The 16,392-nt window shown below is 48.0% G+C and overlaps 1 protein-coding gene across 12 annotated transcripts in view; it reads left to right on the top strand.

Annotated features, from left to right (window-relative positions):
• FBH1 (F-box DNA helicase 1) overlaps positions 1-9,876 on the top strand; it is a 46,289-nt gene extending 36,413 nt beyond the window's left edge. For 7 of the 12 annotated variants that reach the window (XM_008999881.5, XM_054258434.2, XM_008999882.5 and 4 more), the window contains 3 exons: positions 20-126; positions 8,753-8,884; positions 9,379-9,876. In XM_008999881.5, coding sequence (XP_008998129.1) covers positions 20-126; positions 8,753-8,884; positions 9,379-9,807 — 668 coding nt within the window. In that variant the 3' untranslated portion in view covers positions 9,808-9,876. The remainder of the gene's footprint in view (positions 1-19; positions 127-8,752; positions 8,885-9,378) is intronic. The other 5 variants (XM_035306722.3, XM_078329352.1, XM_002750021.7 and 2 more) reach the window with 1 other exon arrangement.
• Positions 9,877-16,392: the final 6,516 nt, after the last annotated feature.

Below are 16,392 nucleotides of genomic sequence, written 5' to 3'. Positions count from 1 at the left end.
TTTTTCCCCCTTTCTTTAGAGTCATTTTCTGAGGATGAATGGAATTTGCTGTATGTTGCAGTAACTCGTGCCAAGAAGCGTCTCATCATGACCAAATCATTGGAAAACATTTTGACTTTGGCTGGGGTAAGAGGAACTGGCAGCGTGAGCTGACTTGATGCCGTTTGAATGTTACTTAGCCTGCATGAGGGGCCGGCCTGGAGCCTTCAGGGGCCTTTGCATGGGGATTCTGGGTTGGAAGAGAAGCGCTGCTTGAGTGTGCAAAGGCCGAGGACCAGTGTAAGAAGTATTCTAACCAAGGAAACAAAAATGGGGTTCTTTTCTAAGTCATTTCCTAATTTAGTTTAAAAAGATCTGTCAAGATACCAGCAGACTGGGCATGGTGGCTCATACCTGTAATCCCAGCCCTTTGGGAGGCTGAGGCAGGCAGATCACTTTAGCCCAGGAGTTCGAGACCAGCTGGGAAACAGCAAGACCCCGTCTCTAAAAAATAAAGGAGCAGTTTGGCTTCCGGAAGGAAGAGGAGGCAAAAAAAGAAAAAATTTAAAAATTAGTCAGGTGCAGTGGCATGCGCCTATAGTCCCAGTTTCTCAGGAAGCTGAGGTAGGATAATCACTTTAGCCCAGGAGTTCAAGGTCACAGTGAGCTATGATTGTGCCACTGAACTCCAACCTGGGTAACAGAGCAAGACTCTGACTCAGACAAAAAAAAAAAAAAAGAACTAACTGAGTAAGGAAGAAATTAAGAAATACATGAACAATGCTGGGGTTTTTTTTTGGAGAGTCTTCCTCTGTCGCCCAGGCTGGAGTGCAGTGACGCCGTTTTTCTTTGGTTGCAGATTTAGTGGCATGTGCATCATCTGTAGCCTTTTTCTGTGAAGGGCCAGGTAGTAAAGATTTCAGGCTGTGCAGGTTGCATGATCTCAGTGGTGACTACCCAGCCCTGCTGCTCTAGCGCAAGAGCCCCAGTACATTAGCGAACGTGTGTGGCTGTTTTCCATGAACAGTTATTCAGAAAAACAGGCATTTTCTGCATGTGGCCCAGGTGTAGTTTGCTGACCTCTGGTTTAAAGAAAAATGTGTCTTTTAAAAATCTCTAAACCAGTACCTCCAGGAGTTAAGTAGAATAAATCTTTATGTACAAATAGTCTCTACCTATACATGCATTTTTGAATAAACTGATTGATAAGAACTTTTTTAGACCCTCTGGTATGCTTTTCTCCTAGAAGTAGTGTTACACAAGTGGTTAGTCCTGTAACAAAAGCACATTGTCAGCTGGTAGAACTGTGTGGGGGTGTTAGAGAGCAGTAATACCATTTCACGGCATGGGCTGCACGGGCTTTTTGTTTTTGCTTAAGAAACGTTTGAGACATAAAAAGTAATGAAAGCAACACGTTGAACACGCATATGCAAATCATCCCTGTATATCCACATCTCCAAAAAATACGTATTTTATTTTCTATAACTACCATGCCACTTTCATGTTTTATAAATATCATAATATGTGGCCTCTACTACCCAGTCTGTAATTAATACTTTGATGATTGTCTCAGATGCTTTTTTACAGTGGATTTGCTCAAGTCAGAGTGCAAACCAACAGTTGGTTGTCTCTTACGCGACCTAATAGAGAGCTGTGTGGGACTCCCTCCCCGCTTTTCCCACCTTCCTGTCTCGTTGCAGAAACTGGGTCATTCATCCTACAGAGCATCCCCATTCTCGGATTGCTTCCTGGTGTGGTTGTGTAACTGGCTCTGCTGTTGCCTGTGCTGGCTTTCTGGTAACTGGAAGTTAGCTATAGCGGCTTGATTAGATTCAAGCCTGAGTCTTTGGCAGGTGTGCCCCATGGGAGGCGGGAGAGGGCTCTGTGCCTTGCCTTATCACATAAGGAGGCTCACAGGAGCAGGTTAGTTTTTCCCTGTTAGTGATACTGATTGCTCATCTGTTTAAGTGGCGTGTAATGGTTACTGCCGAGTTTAAAATGAGGAAACTGTGGCCAGTGTAAGAACAATTAGATGCCAATTTATTTATCTCCCAGACGAGGTTCTGTGGTCCTGGGGAAAGGGGCCAGAGAAGTCGCGCTTGACTTCTCAGGGCAGGGGGTTCTATGGGGGTTGGAGGGGGGCTGGCCTAGGATGCATGGGGTGGGCTGCCATTGGGTAAGGCTTGGAGGGATTTCTTCAGTTTTTGCGGGTTCAGCTGTATAGTTTAGTGCTGAGAGTGCACAGTTTAGTGCTGAGGTTCAAATGCATAGCTTGGTGCTGAGATTGCATGGTCTAGTGCTGAATATAGACCTGGGGGCAGAATGCAGAAGTGGGCAAGGGGAGCCCGCATGGAGGAGCCAGATGCTGAGTAATGTGCCTGATAAGCTGTTATCAGGCATAGAGAGGGGTGGGTGTTGTTCATCCAGCTCTTAGCAAGGCTATCGGCCTTACACGGTACAGCTAGGATATGTGTATTTTTGAAAAGAAAGAAAAAACCGACAGTTCATATGATAATTCCAATACCAGTTTTTAAATTATTGTTTTTTCAAGAGACAGGGTCTTACTCTGTTGCCCAGGCTATAGTGCAGTGGCACAATTACGACTTACTGCAGCCTCAACCTCCTGGGCTTAGGTGCAGTCCTCCCACCTCAGCCTCCCAAGTAGCTGGGAGCACAGGCATGCACCAGCATACCTGGCTTTTTTTTAAATTTTTTTTTTAAGAGACAGGGTCCCCCTATGTTGCCCAAGCTGGTCTTGAACTCCTAGGCTTAAGTGATCCTCCCGCCTCGGCCTCCCAAAGTGCTGGGATTACAAATGTGACATCGGGCAAACTTCAACATTTTGTTGTTAAATATAATATATAAAACAGCATAAAGCAGTTTAAAATTATGACGTTTCAAGCACCTACCAGATTAGAAGACGGGGTCTGCCAGCCATCACGGAGCTGTCCTGGTGGCCCCTGGCCCTCATGACGCCTTCTCTCCGTTTTGAGAGTTACCATCTCAGCAGATAGGCACTGTCTCGTTGGTTGCATAGCTGTACCTTTCTTTTCCCTTTACCAAGTATGCACTGCCATCAGTGAGTGCTGAAAAATAACACTTTTTACACATGTTCTCTTCATTCTCCCGAGTTTCAAAAGCGGTACTGTATCTGCATCACCAGAGGCTTTAGCCCTTTACACGATCAGCCCTCATGAATTGTGGTCTAATCCAGTTCTCGTTGAACATGAAGGGAATTTTACTTCTTCTCTCACACTTGAATCTTTTCTCATACACTGAACTCTTGGTTCCTAACAGTATTTATTAATTACTTATTGATACTATTCTATGTATTTAAAAATAATATTCAAAATAATGCCAGTATGACTATTAACGGAATACTGACTGGACTTGAAGATCTCCTAACAGCTCCATCTCTCCATTAATGATGTATTTATTAGTAAAAAATAGGATGTTCTAGGGTCATTTAAAGTAAGTCCTTCTCTGTGGTGTTATTAACAACTCAATATGTAGTTTGAAATGTAGTCCATTTATAGTACCTGCAGGGATTGCTTTGCTTCTTTTTGATTTAATGATCTTTTTTGATGTGTAAGGCCTATTTATGTTTTCAAGTCAAAACTTTGTGGCTGGGTGTGGTGGCTCACCCCTGTAATCCCAGCACTTTGGGAGGCCGAGGCAGGCAAATCACTTGAAGTCAGGAGTTTGAGATCAGCCCGGCCAACATGGTGAAACCCCATTTCTACCAAAAAAATACAGAAAAATTAGCTGGATGTGGTGATGCACACCTGTAGTCCCAGCTACTTGGGAGATTGAGTGGGAGAATCGCTTGAACGCAGGCGGCAGAGATTGCAATGAGCTGAGACTGCGTCACTGCACCCCATCCTGGGCGACAGAGTGAGACCCTGTCTCAAAAAAAAGAGTCAAAACTTGGTGATAAGAGAAGTCTTATTACCTCCCCGTTCCCTTCAGACTATTCTCTGCCTCCACCATTGGTAGTTATTTTAAACAATTAGCGATTAATCCTCCAGTATTTCTTTTTGCAAGTATTAGTAAATTCACAGGTATTTTTGTATTCTCCTTTTCCACAAAAGGTAGCATTTCAGATACTCTGTTGTGTACTTTGCTTTGTTACCTAGGAGCACTCATGGAAATCACTCTTATTTATTTTTCACTCTTTTATTTTTTGGCATTTCATTCTTTTATTTGTTGTCCTCCCCACATCAGGAAATCTCTCTTATCAGCTCACAGAGCTCTCACTCCTTGCTCAGCTGTGTAGTGTTCTGTGTTGACGTGCTGTGATTTATGCTGTCCCTGCCCATGGACGTGGTCACTTCCAGTCTTTGGCTTTCATTAATAATGCTGCACTGCACAATCTTACGCACAGGTCGTTTCTGTTTTTGCCAGCATCTTCAGCATGCATTTCTAGAAGTGGAATTGCTGTGTAAAGATAAATGCAAGTGTGACTCTTCTTTTGTTGTTTTGTTTTGGTTTTCGGTTTTTGATTTTGGGGTTTTTTTTTTTTTTTTTTTGAAACCAGCTCTGGCTCTCTTGCCCACGTTGAAGTATGGCGGCACAATCTTGGCTCACTGCAACCTCCGCCTCCCTGGCTCAAGCCATCCTCCCGTTTCAGCCTCCTGAGCAGCTGGGACTACAAGCGTGTGCCACCACACCTAGCTAATTCTGTATTTTTTGTAGAGATGGGGTTTTGCTCGTTGCCCAGGCTGGTCTCGAACTTGTGAGCCCAAGTGATTTGCCCTGCCCCAGCCTTCCAAAGTGCTAGGGTTACAGGCATGAGCCACTGCACCTGGCCAAGTGTGACTTTTCTAGATGTTGCCAAATTTTTCATGGAGCTTGTTAGCACTTTAGAGTCCCATCAACCAAATGTATAAGAGCAAAATAGGCCCAGCTCAGTAGCTCATGCCTGTAATCCCAGCATTTTGGGAGGCCTAGGTGGGCAGATCACTTGATGTCAGGAGTTTGAGACCAGCCTGGCCAACATGGTGAAACCCTGTCTCTACTAAAAATAAAAAAAATAGCTGGGTATGGTGATGCATGCCTGTAGTCCCAGCTACTTGGGAGGCTGAGGCAGGAGAATCACTTGGACCCAGGAGGCAGAGGTTGTAGTGGGCTGAGATTGTGCCACTGCACTCCAGTGTGGGTACCAAAGCAAGACTGTTTTGAAGAAAAAAGAGTGAAATAGACGTTTTAAAGCTAATGAGAAGCTTGTCAGTTGGTTGCTGGGTGCATTTTGTTTTCCCCATAGATGAAAAGATTATAAAATCTAGAGAAATGAATACTTCCCCCTTACTGAGACTGGGCTGGGCTGTCTGCTCTCAGGGGTCCTGTGAGGAAGTCCCAGAGAAACTGCCTATTTGTAGGAACAGATTTTTAAAAACATTTTTATAAAGTTGGGTTCTCAGTATGTTGCCCAGGCTGGAGTGCAGTGGCTAGTCACAGGTACGATCCCACTACTGATCAGCATGGGAGTTTTGACCTGCTCCGTTTCCAGCCTGGGCCGGTTCACCCCTCCTTAGGCAACCTGGTGGTCCCCCGCTCCCGGGAGGTCACCATATTGATGGCGAACTTAGTGTGGACACCCAGTCGGCATAGCGCACTAGAGCCCAGAACTCCTGGGCTCAAGTGATCCTCCCACCTCAGCCTCCCGAGTAGCTGGGACTACAGGCACGTGCCACCACACTGTAAGACCTCATGAGGTGAGGTGGAGGCACTTCTGCTTTTTTTTTTTTTAGACAGAGTCTTGCTCTGTTGCCCAGGCGGGAGGCAGTGGTACAGTCTTGGCTCACTGCAGTCTTTGCCTGCTGTTCTCCTGTCTCGGCTTCTGGAGTAGCTGATATCAGAGGTGTACACCACCATGCCTGGCTAATTTTTTTTGGCGGGGGGGATGGGGGTGTAGAGACAAGGTTTCACCATGTTGGCCAGGCTGGTCTCAAACTTTTGACTTGAAGTGATCTGCCTGCCTTGACCTCTCAAAGTGCTGGGATTGCAGGCATGTGAGACACCATACCTGGCCTTTTTTTGTGTGTGATCACAGCCTGTGAATTTGGGGACATCCTGTTTCAGAAGTGTCTGAGTCCAGTATCTGCCCAGAAGGGAAGGCCATGGGAATAATGAAGATCCCGAGTTGGGCAGTAGTTCAGGGCCTAGGAGAGCATGTTGAAAATAGTGGAGCCATCCATGGCTGTGGTGTTTTGGAGATAAAAAGGGAGCCATGATTTCCTGGGCTGCCTGGAATGGTAAGCCCCTTTATCTCACATATAACCAAGAGTAGGGCAACCTTCTTTTTCTCTAACCCTCCCCTCTTAGAAAATATAGCTAATAGAATCGCCGGAAGCCATTTCGTTCATTTGTTTAAGTTCTGAGAAAGTGAAGGAAATTATTACATCGTGGAGGTGTTAAGTCACATGAAGTTATGTTAGTTGCTCAAAGACAGCTTTTTTTTTTTTTTTTTTTTTTTTGAGACAGAGCCTCTTTCTCTCGAGCTCAGGCTCAAGTGCAGTGGTACAGTCTCACTCAGCTCACTGCTACCTCCGCCTCCCAAGCAATTCTCAGGCCTCGGCCTTGGAGTAGCTGGTATTACAGGCACGTGCCTCCATGCCTGGCTAATTTTTGTAGTTTTAGTAGAGTTGAGCCTTCACCATGTTGGCCAGGCTGGTCTCAAACTCCTGACCTCAAGTGATCCATCCCCTTTGGCCTCCCAAAGTGCTGAGATTACAGGCTTGAGCCACCATGCCCGGCCAAAGATAGCTTCTTAGTCTCACAGAATCTTAGATTTTTTGTTTGTTTGTTTAGATACAGGGTCTTGCTCTGTTGCCCAGGCTGGAATGCAGTGGCACGATCTCAGCTCACTGCAACCTCAGCTTCCTGAGTAGCTGAGACTACAGACGTGTACCATTATGCCCGGCTAATTTTTGTATTTTTGGTAGAGATAGGGTTTCACCACATTGTCCAGGCTGGTCTTGAACTTCCGGGCTCAAGGGATCCTCCCACCTCTGTCTCCCAAAGCACTGGGACTACAGGTGTGACACCCACCCCTTAAATTTATGTAAATAAAAACAGCTAATCTAGTGGGTTATAAGAAGCTTAAAAAGAATGAAATGGCATAAAATCTACAGAAATGAGAGAACATTGTATGTTAGGTTAAATCATGTTTTGTGAAGATTTTCTTCCATATGTGCGTATGTGTGTATAGCATTATAACGGTGACAGTGTCAGAAACAGTTTGAGAGCCCAGCCCCGGAGAACCTTGTGCAGTGGACAGGGAGTCAGGCACAAGGATGTCTATTGCTGCATTGTTGGAAATAATGTGGATACAGCCAAGTAACCATAGCAAGGGAATGTGTAAATAAAATACAAGAGTGTTGTGATTGAGTCCCCTATGGCATTTTAGAACAACCCGTGAGGAGGAAGCCAGAAGTGTAATATCCATGTAAATAGACACCTATAAAATGAGACCTATGTCTTGGGCACGTGTGTGAACGAGGAGCTATTTCATAGTGGGTGGGAGGCACCTCGCCAGGGTCTCAGTCGTGGCTGTCTCTGGGGAAGGAAATTGGGATGACAGTCAAAGGGACTTCAGCAAAATCTGTGACTTCAGGCAGGACTTCGCCTCGCTGGCCATAACTTGAGTGTTTTGCATGGTTTTCTGTTCTTTTTCACAGCAGGTAGGCAGGTCCTCTGAAAAAAGACCAAATAAATCAAAATGTAGGACACAGATTGTAGAACAATTCGACCAATAGCCAGTCCTAATACAGAAAACACAAAACTGGGCCAGGCGCGGTGGCTCACGCCTGTAATCCCAGCACTTTGGGAGGCTGAGGCGGGTGGATCACGAGGTCAAGAGATCGAGACCATCCTGGTCAACATGGTGAAACCCCGTCTCTACTAAAAATACAAAAAAATTAGCTGGGCATGGTGGCGCGTGCCTGTAATCCCAGCTACTCAGGAGGCTGAGGCAGGAGAATTGCCTGAACCCAGGGGGCGGACGTTGCGGTGAGCCGAGATCGCGCCATTGCACTCCAGCCTGGGTAACAAGAGTGAAACTGTCTCCAAAAAAAAAACCCACAAAACTGTCATTTCCTGGGCAGCAGATACATGCAGTCCTGCTAGCATATCAGTTGGTGATGCGGATGGTGATGCGGAGTCCCACAGGACAGCAGCGAAGCTGGCAGCACCTGTCCTTGCAGCGTGTCCAGCCTGGGAGGTCACTAGTGCTTCCTCTGGGTGCCCCCTACACTCCAGGCATGAGTGCTTTGCATGCAGTTTGGGGTTTCTTCTTCTCAGCAGCCACCTGAAGCAGGCACTGTGCCACCTGCATTTATGGATAGACACAGGCTTAGTGAGGCTGTCATTTGCTCAGAACAGTGGAAGTGTGCCGGGATATTTGGACAGGTTTCCTCAGGTCCTCTGCATTGCCTGCCTGGATTGTAATGTGAATACACATATGATTTTCTCAAGATTGAGCTGGGGATGTGTTAGTATAAGATAAAATGCAGAAATATTCTGCAAATGCCATTACAGGCAATAGTTTTGCCTGTATATATTTAAAAAGCAGTTGGACTGTCAGTTGGACTGTTGATAGCTTTGGAGGCAGGGAAAAGTTAGAGAAACTAAGGGAGAATGGGGCAGTCGGTGTTTTTCTCTTTCTGGGACTTAGAGTGCACCTGAAGTGTTCTCAGCTGTAGCCGTCAGCGTTTCCAAGTAGGCCCTAGCGGAGGTATCGCCATGATTCTCTGTCTCACCTTTTTCTTCTCAGGAGTACTTCTTGCAAGCAGAGCTGACAAGCAATGTCTTAAAAACAGGCGTGGTGCGCTGCTGCGTGGGACAGTGCAACAATGCCATCCCTGTTGACACCGTCCTCACCATGAAGAAGCTGCCCATAACCTACGTATGTCCACTGTCTGTGGAACTTAATTCAGTCATTTGCGTTTTTTGTTCGTGAGCTGTGTGCTTATCTGGGTTGTGGTGAGGGAGATAAGAGAGATCTGTGTAGTCCTTTAATAGGGGCTTTTCACACGAGAGGCACGAGAGGTGTGTGATCAGCCCTGGGGTCAGCCATCAGGGCACATGGTGCTGCCTGGCCGTGCAGAAGCCATAGGTCTGGGAGGCTGGGTTGTGCCACACGCTTAGCAGGGTAGCTGTTCCCCGGGATCCCCACGCAACTTTTCTTGGTTCTTTATCTTGAGTGGACAAATGGCTGTTTCTACACTCAGGGAATTTGGGGTTGTTGAGCCCACCGAGATGGTGGTGCTGTGGAAGGTGTTACTCCAAGGGCGTGCGCCGCCCTGAAAACAGAATCCGAATGCGTTGTCCCTGGGAAGCTGTGATGATAACTCCGTGCTTTTGGCTGGAAAATCCTTATTCTTTGGTTGTTCCCCTTAGCTCTCTTTCTTGTCCATCACCGCAGAGCAACAGGAAGGAAAACAAGGGGGGCTACCTCTGCCACTCCTGCGCGGAGCAGCGCATCGGGCCCCTGGCGTTCCTGACGGCCTCCCCGGAGCAGGTGCGCGCCATGGAGCGCACCGTGGAGAACATCGTGCTGCCACGGCACGAGGCCCTGCTCTTCCTTGTCTTCTGAGGCCAAGGTGCACTCTCTGCAGTGCAGAGCAGCTTGCCGAGGACCCCAAGCAAAGAAAGCCAGCAAGGGGGCTCCTGCTCCCCGAGACTCTGGGTTCACCCACAGCACTTTCTGAGGAAGAGGAAACCAGCCCAGGCTGGACCTGCCATTTCTCCACTCCCCGCAGACAGCCAGTCTCCACTTGCCTCCCCTCCGCACATATCCGGTCGGGGAAGTGGGGGATGTTCTTTTGATAAAAAACATTTTATGTATTTAAACTTTTATTACAAGATTTCAATTAAACAGGTACCATAGCACTGGCACACTGCACGCGGTGTGATGTCTGGGTCAGCACTGTTGTTCTGGACTTTCTCTTTTTCCAGTATACTCTTTCCGATAGCACTGTCACTGTTCACATGACACAGGACGCAGAGTATGAGACGTGATGTCTTTGGTGGGAATTGGGGCATCAAAAATGAGACCTTGGCAGGGGGCAGTGGCTCATGCCTGTGACCCCATACTGAATCCCAGCCAAGGAAGGAGGATTGCTTGAGCCCAGAAGGTTGAGGCTGTGGGTGACAGAGCAAGACCCTGTCTTCAAAAAAAAAAAGGATGTTTTAAGGAGGTCAGATAAATTACAAGGCTGACAGGATCATAATCTCAGCAAGAAGTGATCTCAGCTGGTCTGAAGATGGGCTGGACCACAGCACCTGTGGGCCTGGTGAGGGGGACGGAGGCAAGGATCAGTGGTTCTCAAAGCCGTGGCAACATCACTGGGGAACTTGTGAGAAATAAAAATGTTCAGTCCCCGGGCCAGGCGCGGTGGCTCACGCCTGTAATCCCAGCACTTTGGGAGGCCAAGGCGGGTGGATCACGAGGTCAAGAGATCGAGACCATCCTGGTCAACAAGATGAAACCCGTCTCTACTAAACATACAAAAAATTAACTGGGCATGGTGGCGTGTGCCTGTAATCCCAGCTACTCAGGAGGCTGAGGCAGGAGAATTGCCTGAACCCAGGAGGCGGAGGTTGCCGTGAGCCGAGATCGCGCCACTGCACTCCAGCCTGGGTAACAAGAGCGAAACTCCATCTCAAAAAAAAAAAAAGTTCAGTCCCCACCCCTGGCTTAGAGGATCAGAAATGCTAGGCTGAGGCCTAGCTGTTGGTGCTTAACAAGCCTGACAAGTGGTGGTGATGCACACTACATTTGGAAAACGGCTCTTGAGGTTTAGAAGGTAGACTCAGCAGGATTTCTGGAGTACTGGGATCCTCATAGGAAGACTCGGTGATAGAGGTGGTCTTCATCGAGACAGGGAAGACGGGAGCTATAGCAGGTTTGTGTAAATGCAGTGATCGGTTTGGTGTTCAGCATGTTGAGTGGAACCGTCCACGAGGCTGTTGGGTGAACACATCTGTCCTGCAGCAAAGAGCCTGGCAGGGCATGGGGACTTTAGGGTTGTCGGTGTATAGGTGGCGGTGAAGTTTGAAGGGTTTTGCCAAGTCAATCCAGGAGAGTTTAGAGAATGAGAAGAGCAGAGGTCGGGGAAGCAAGGCTGGTGGACATGAGGCTTAGGGTGAAGAGAGGAAGAGGTTTACGAAAAACAACAGCCGATCCAGAGAAGCCTTGTGATGGGGCACCACTGAGCTCCGGACAGGAGGGACTTCAGGAAAGGGGGATCTTCAGTATTTAGTGCAGTAAAGAGACCAAATAAAACAAGGGTGGACAGGTGTTTAACTGGCACTGCCAAGGTCAGCTGATCAGTTTCCATGAGGTGAGAAGCCGACCGCTATGGCCTAAAATGCGAGTGAAGAATTTGAGGGCTAAGATGTATATATTCAGTATGGTTTCTTTGTGAAACCATACTGTACGGGCAGTAAAGGGCTCTCTCTCTCTCTCTCTCTCTCACACTCATTCTGTGTGTGTGTGTGTGTGTGTGTGTGTGTGTGTGTGTGTGTTTACTCTTAAGGGCAAAGAACAGGAAGGAGGCAGCAGGCATCCTGGAGGCAGCGGGATCATCAAACATCTGAAGACGGCCCCTAAGATGAAGGCTAGAGGTCAAAACTGAAGAATCAACTTGGAGCAAACTACCTGTACAGGGAGAAGAAAACATCTAAATATCTTTAATACATTCAGAGAATGAGAGGAGGTAGTGCATTGCATGGAGTAGCAGGTTAGACATGTATAAAATAATAATTGGGGCTGGGTGTGGTGGGTCATGCCTGTAATCCCAGCACTTTGGGAGGCCGAGGTGGGTAGATCATCTGAGGTCAGGAGTTCGAGACCAACCTGGGCTAATATGGTGAAACCTTATCTTTACAAAAAACAGAAAAATTAGATAGTAATGGTGGCGCGCGCCTGTAATCCCAGCTACTTGGGAGGCTGAGGAAGGAGTATTGCTTGAACCCGGGCCACAGGGAGGGGCTCTATCTCAAAAAAAAAAGGCAAAAAAAATTTGGAGAAAAAAGTATGAAAGAAACCTAGTAGAATTGTTAAAAGAATAAGTTGAGAATCTAGAAAGTAGAGCAAAAAAAAAGATTAAAAAGTAGTTAGAGGCTCGACACAGTGGCTCACACCTGTAATCCCAGTGCTTTGGAAGGCTGAGGTGGTGGATTATTTTGAGCTCAGGAGTTCAAGAACAGCCTGGCCAACATGGCAAAACCCATCTCTACAAAATATACAAAAATGAGCTGGGTATGGTGGCTCGTGCTTGTGATCCCAGCTACTTGGGAGGCTGAGGCAGGAGAGTCACTTGAGTCCAGGAGGTGGACGTTGCAGTTAGCCGAGGTTGTACCACTACACTCCAGCCTAGGTGACACAGCGAGACCCTGTCTCAAAAGAAAAGTAGGGAACCAACTTAAGAAGTTGAGCATCTGTAAATGGGGATTGCAGGAGGAGAAAATGGACAACAGAGTAAGGGAGAATTTTTTTTTTAATTATGAAAATCACCTGAAACTGATGGTAAGGGTTTCTGGATTGAAATGACTCATTAAATGCCCAGGATAATCGGTGAATATAGGCCCACATTGGCCAGGTGTGTTGGCTCACACCTGTAATCACAGCACTTTGGGAAGCTCAGGCAGGAGGAATGTTTGAGCCCAGGAGTTTAAGACCAGCCTGGGCAACATAGGCAGACCCCATCTCTACAAAAAATAAGGTATGGTGGCTCATGCCTTGTTCCTGGCTACTTGGGAGGCTGAGGCAAGAGGATGGCTTGAGCCTGGGAGGTTGAAGCTGCTGTGAGCCATGATTGCACCACTGCACTCCAGCCTGGGTGATAGAGTGCAGGACGTAGCCTGGTGTGGGTTGGGGTGGGGGAAGGCACTGATGAGTCCTCTGGAAGGCGACAGGTTGTGCAGGAGAGAACTGTCCTTGACACCCCCTCTCACTGTCCCTCCCGCCAGCTCAGTGGAGTGTACCTGCTTTCGTGGCCTTCATAAGGGCAGGTGTGTACTGCAGGTAGGGGCTTTGTGCACATGTGGAGTGAACAAGCTGAACCTCAGCCTCTGGTAGGAAGTCAGTTACAGTGACCGAAACTGAAAAATGGAGGCAGGAGCCCATCATTCGGAGACACATAACACATACCAAGACACTGAGAAGGATTTCTAAATGTTTCCTTTTGGGAGGGGGAATTGGCAGGTGTAGGGGGCTTTTTGGTAAGTGTCTTCTGTAACTGTTGGCTCTGAACTATGTGTCTGTATGATAGAACTGTAAAATACCAGGGGGAGGTGAAGATACACTGCCTGCATAGACTGGTTCTCAGGAAGCAAGGCTGGCAAGAGGCAAGAAGTGGGTAGGGGATGCCATGGCCACAGGGTTTTGCTTTTTAAAAGTTGAGAGGTTTGTGCAGGGTTGTGTTGAGTGGAAACAAATCCAGAGAAGAGAGATGGAAGACAGGTGAGAGAGGGATGGCTGGTTGATGGTGTGGGAGGGATTGGGATGCGAGAGAGGAAGGAAACAGCCACACTGTAAGTGGTTTGGGAGGAAGTTTAGGTTGCTCTCCCTTATTTTGTTTTTTTGAGACAGAGTCTTACTCTGTCTCTTAGGCTGAAGTACAGTGGCATAATCACAGCTCACTGCAGCCTTGATCTCCCACCGCAGTCCCTCAAGTAGCTGGGACTATAGGTGTGTGCCACCATGCCTGGCTCGTTTTTGTTTATTTTTTGTAGAGACAAAGTCTCACTCTATTGCCCAGGCTAGTCTGAAACTCCTGGGCTCAAGCCATCCTCCTGCCTCAGTCTCCCAAAGTGCTGGGTCGAGCGTTTGGGGTGGATGTAGAAGGGAATGCACTGGAAGATGGTGAAAAACAGATGGCCAGGCAGCACTCACCCTGTTGAAATTAAACACCATCCTTTCAATGAGTGTTTTTCCTTTAGCAGCCTAGGCATGGGAGCAGAGACGTCACGTGGTGGACACACAGCTTAATAAACCTAAGGCAGTGCAGCACCCCCGTGGGACCTTCCTGCCTGGGAAGCTGGTCACTGTCACGCTGCCTGCCTGGCTTCTGTCCTGTAGTGGCAGATGGTGTGTGCTTGGAGCAACTCACTGGATCACAAAGGGACTTTGACACTGCTAGAATCAGACTATTTAGCGATTTAACATGTTTCTTCAAGCCTGATCCCTGCCCTCAGTCCTTCCTAGTCACCCTGAACCCCTGGCTTTAACAACGTGGGGTACACCAAGAACCTGGAAGCTAATGACTCTGGATTTGCAGTGAGTGGGTGCAGTAGAAACGTCTGAACTGAGGCAGGCAGGGTTCCTCCAGCTCCTTGCCCAAACACGAAGATGGTGCTACATAAACACTCCCTGCTCTCCAAGGCGCCTCTGCACAGCTGGGCTGCTGTGCGGGTCATTGCTCCCTTAGCCTGCAGGGGCTCTCCCTCTGCCCGGCCTACGTAAGGACAGGTTCTCCAGGAGGGCCCAGGAGGCACCATCCCCTGCATTCCTCCTTTCCAGGGACCTGTGTGTGTTTTATCCCTAGTGGCCTGGCCTGAGAGGTAGGGTAGGTGGAGGAGGGGGCTTCCCACTCAAACACCAAGGTCGCCAGTCCATAGATCCATTTGCTGTCTTCGTGACATCTCAGCCCTGCCATGTCCTAGACGCAGCCCCTGATTTCCTTCCCAGCCTCACTGGCTCTTCCACGTACCCTTCCCCACCTCCAGAAATGGCACCACCATTGATCTGTGATTCTTCTCTTCATGCCAGTTCACCAGGAAGCTCTCTCCAGGCAACCACCTCCAGGATGCACCGCCCACCTGCCCGTGACCCTCCACCGTTCTGCCTCCTGGGCCAGTTGCTGTCTCGGTTGCTCTGTGCCTCTGCCCTGGCCTTACTCGCTCTCTTGTAGAGAGACATGCACTCTTATAATGAAGATTAACCCCAGTCACCCTCCTGCCTCAACCCTGCAGGGCTCTCCTGCTGTGATGAGGGTGTCAGTCCAGTTGCACCACAGCAGAAAGGCTGGGGTTTCCTGTCTGCTTCCAGGCTGGCATCTGTCTCCCTAAGCCCATCTTTTAAACAAACTCACTGAGGGCCCCAGGAAGTGGCCAGCACAGGACATCCTGAATTTTTTTCTTCTTCCTCTTTTAAATGTACAATTCATTGGTTCTGATTTTTTTTTTTTTGAGACGGAGCCTTGCTCTCTCACCCAGGCTGGAATGCAGTGGCGCAACCTCTGCCTCCCGGGTTCAAGCAGTTCTCCTGTCTCAACCTCCTGAGTAGCTGGGATTACAAACATGTGCCACCAAGCCTGGCTGCTTTTTGCATTTTTGGTAGAGATGGAGTTTCACCATGTTGGCCAGGCTGGTCTTGAAGTCTCTTGACCTCAGGTGATCCACTCACCTCAGCCTCCCAAAGTGCTGGGATTACAGGCGTGAGCCACTGCGCCTGGCCTGATTTTTTTGTTGTTTAAGTAATCATTTTCCTAATACACGTCTTCCTAGTCTGGACCCCACAGATTAGGAAGTGCTTTAGTTTTTAATACCCATGGTATTTCCACTGCCACTGTGTGAAGAGTTGCAGTTAGAACTCTTTCAAAGGATCACATTTAAAAAAATAGCATCAGCCTTTGGAGTCCAAGATGAACAATCAAACAAAAAGTAAGTCTCATGGAGGTCACATGAAGGGAGCTTCCCCATGACCTGGCCACACCTGGGACAGGTAACACTTTAATCAGTGGCCTCATACACACATAATGGGGTTGGCCCTGTGTCCTTAGCCAGCTCTACGTATTTTAGGGTCTCTTTTTTTTTAAAATGGAATCTCGCTCTGTAGCCCGGGCTGAAGTGATCTTGTCTCTCTGCAATCTCTGCCTCCTGGGTCTTGGTTCAAGCAGTTCTCCCGGCTCAGTCTCCCTAGTAGCTGGGACTACAGGCACATGCCACCACTCCTGGCTAGTTTTTGCATTTTTTATAGAGACAGGGGTTTCACCATGTCACTTGGGCTGGTCTTGAACGCCTGGACTCATGCAATCCACCTGTCTCGGTCTCCCAAGTGGTTGGAGTACAGGTGTGAGCCACTGCACCCAGCCAAAGGCTCAGATTCTTAAGTTGGGTTTTCAGCCATCCTGGCCTTGCATCGGTAAGGGATGAAATTCTGTATGGTTCTAGGAAGTCTTTAGGTTTCAGCCTGTGACTTGAAATCAGACTTTAGAGAGTTGAACTTCTTATTCTCCAAGTTTTTCATCGCCATTAAAAGCAGCCACCCATCTACGGCCTTGGATTTCTCGTACCCATACAATTTCAGGATGGAAGCAACATAGTCTCCGAGAGCCGGGCTTGCAGTTGGCGTGATGTCCCAGGCGAACTCATTACTGAATTTCCTGGGCTGCTTCATTCCTATCT

The sequence above is a fragment of the Callithrix jacchus genome, chromosome 7 (assembly GCF_049354715.1).
Source record: "Callithrix jacchus isolate 240 chromosome 7, calJac240_pri, whole genome shotgun sequence".
Classification (NCBI taxonomy): Eukaryota; Metazoa; Chordata; class Mammalia; order Primates; family Cebidae; genus Callithrix; species Callithrix jacchus.
This window is presented reverse-complemented; position numbering and strand designations above follow the sequence as displayed.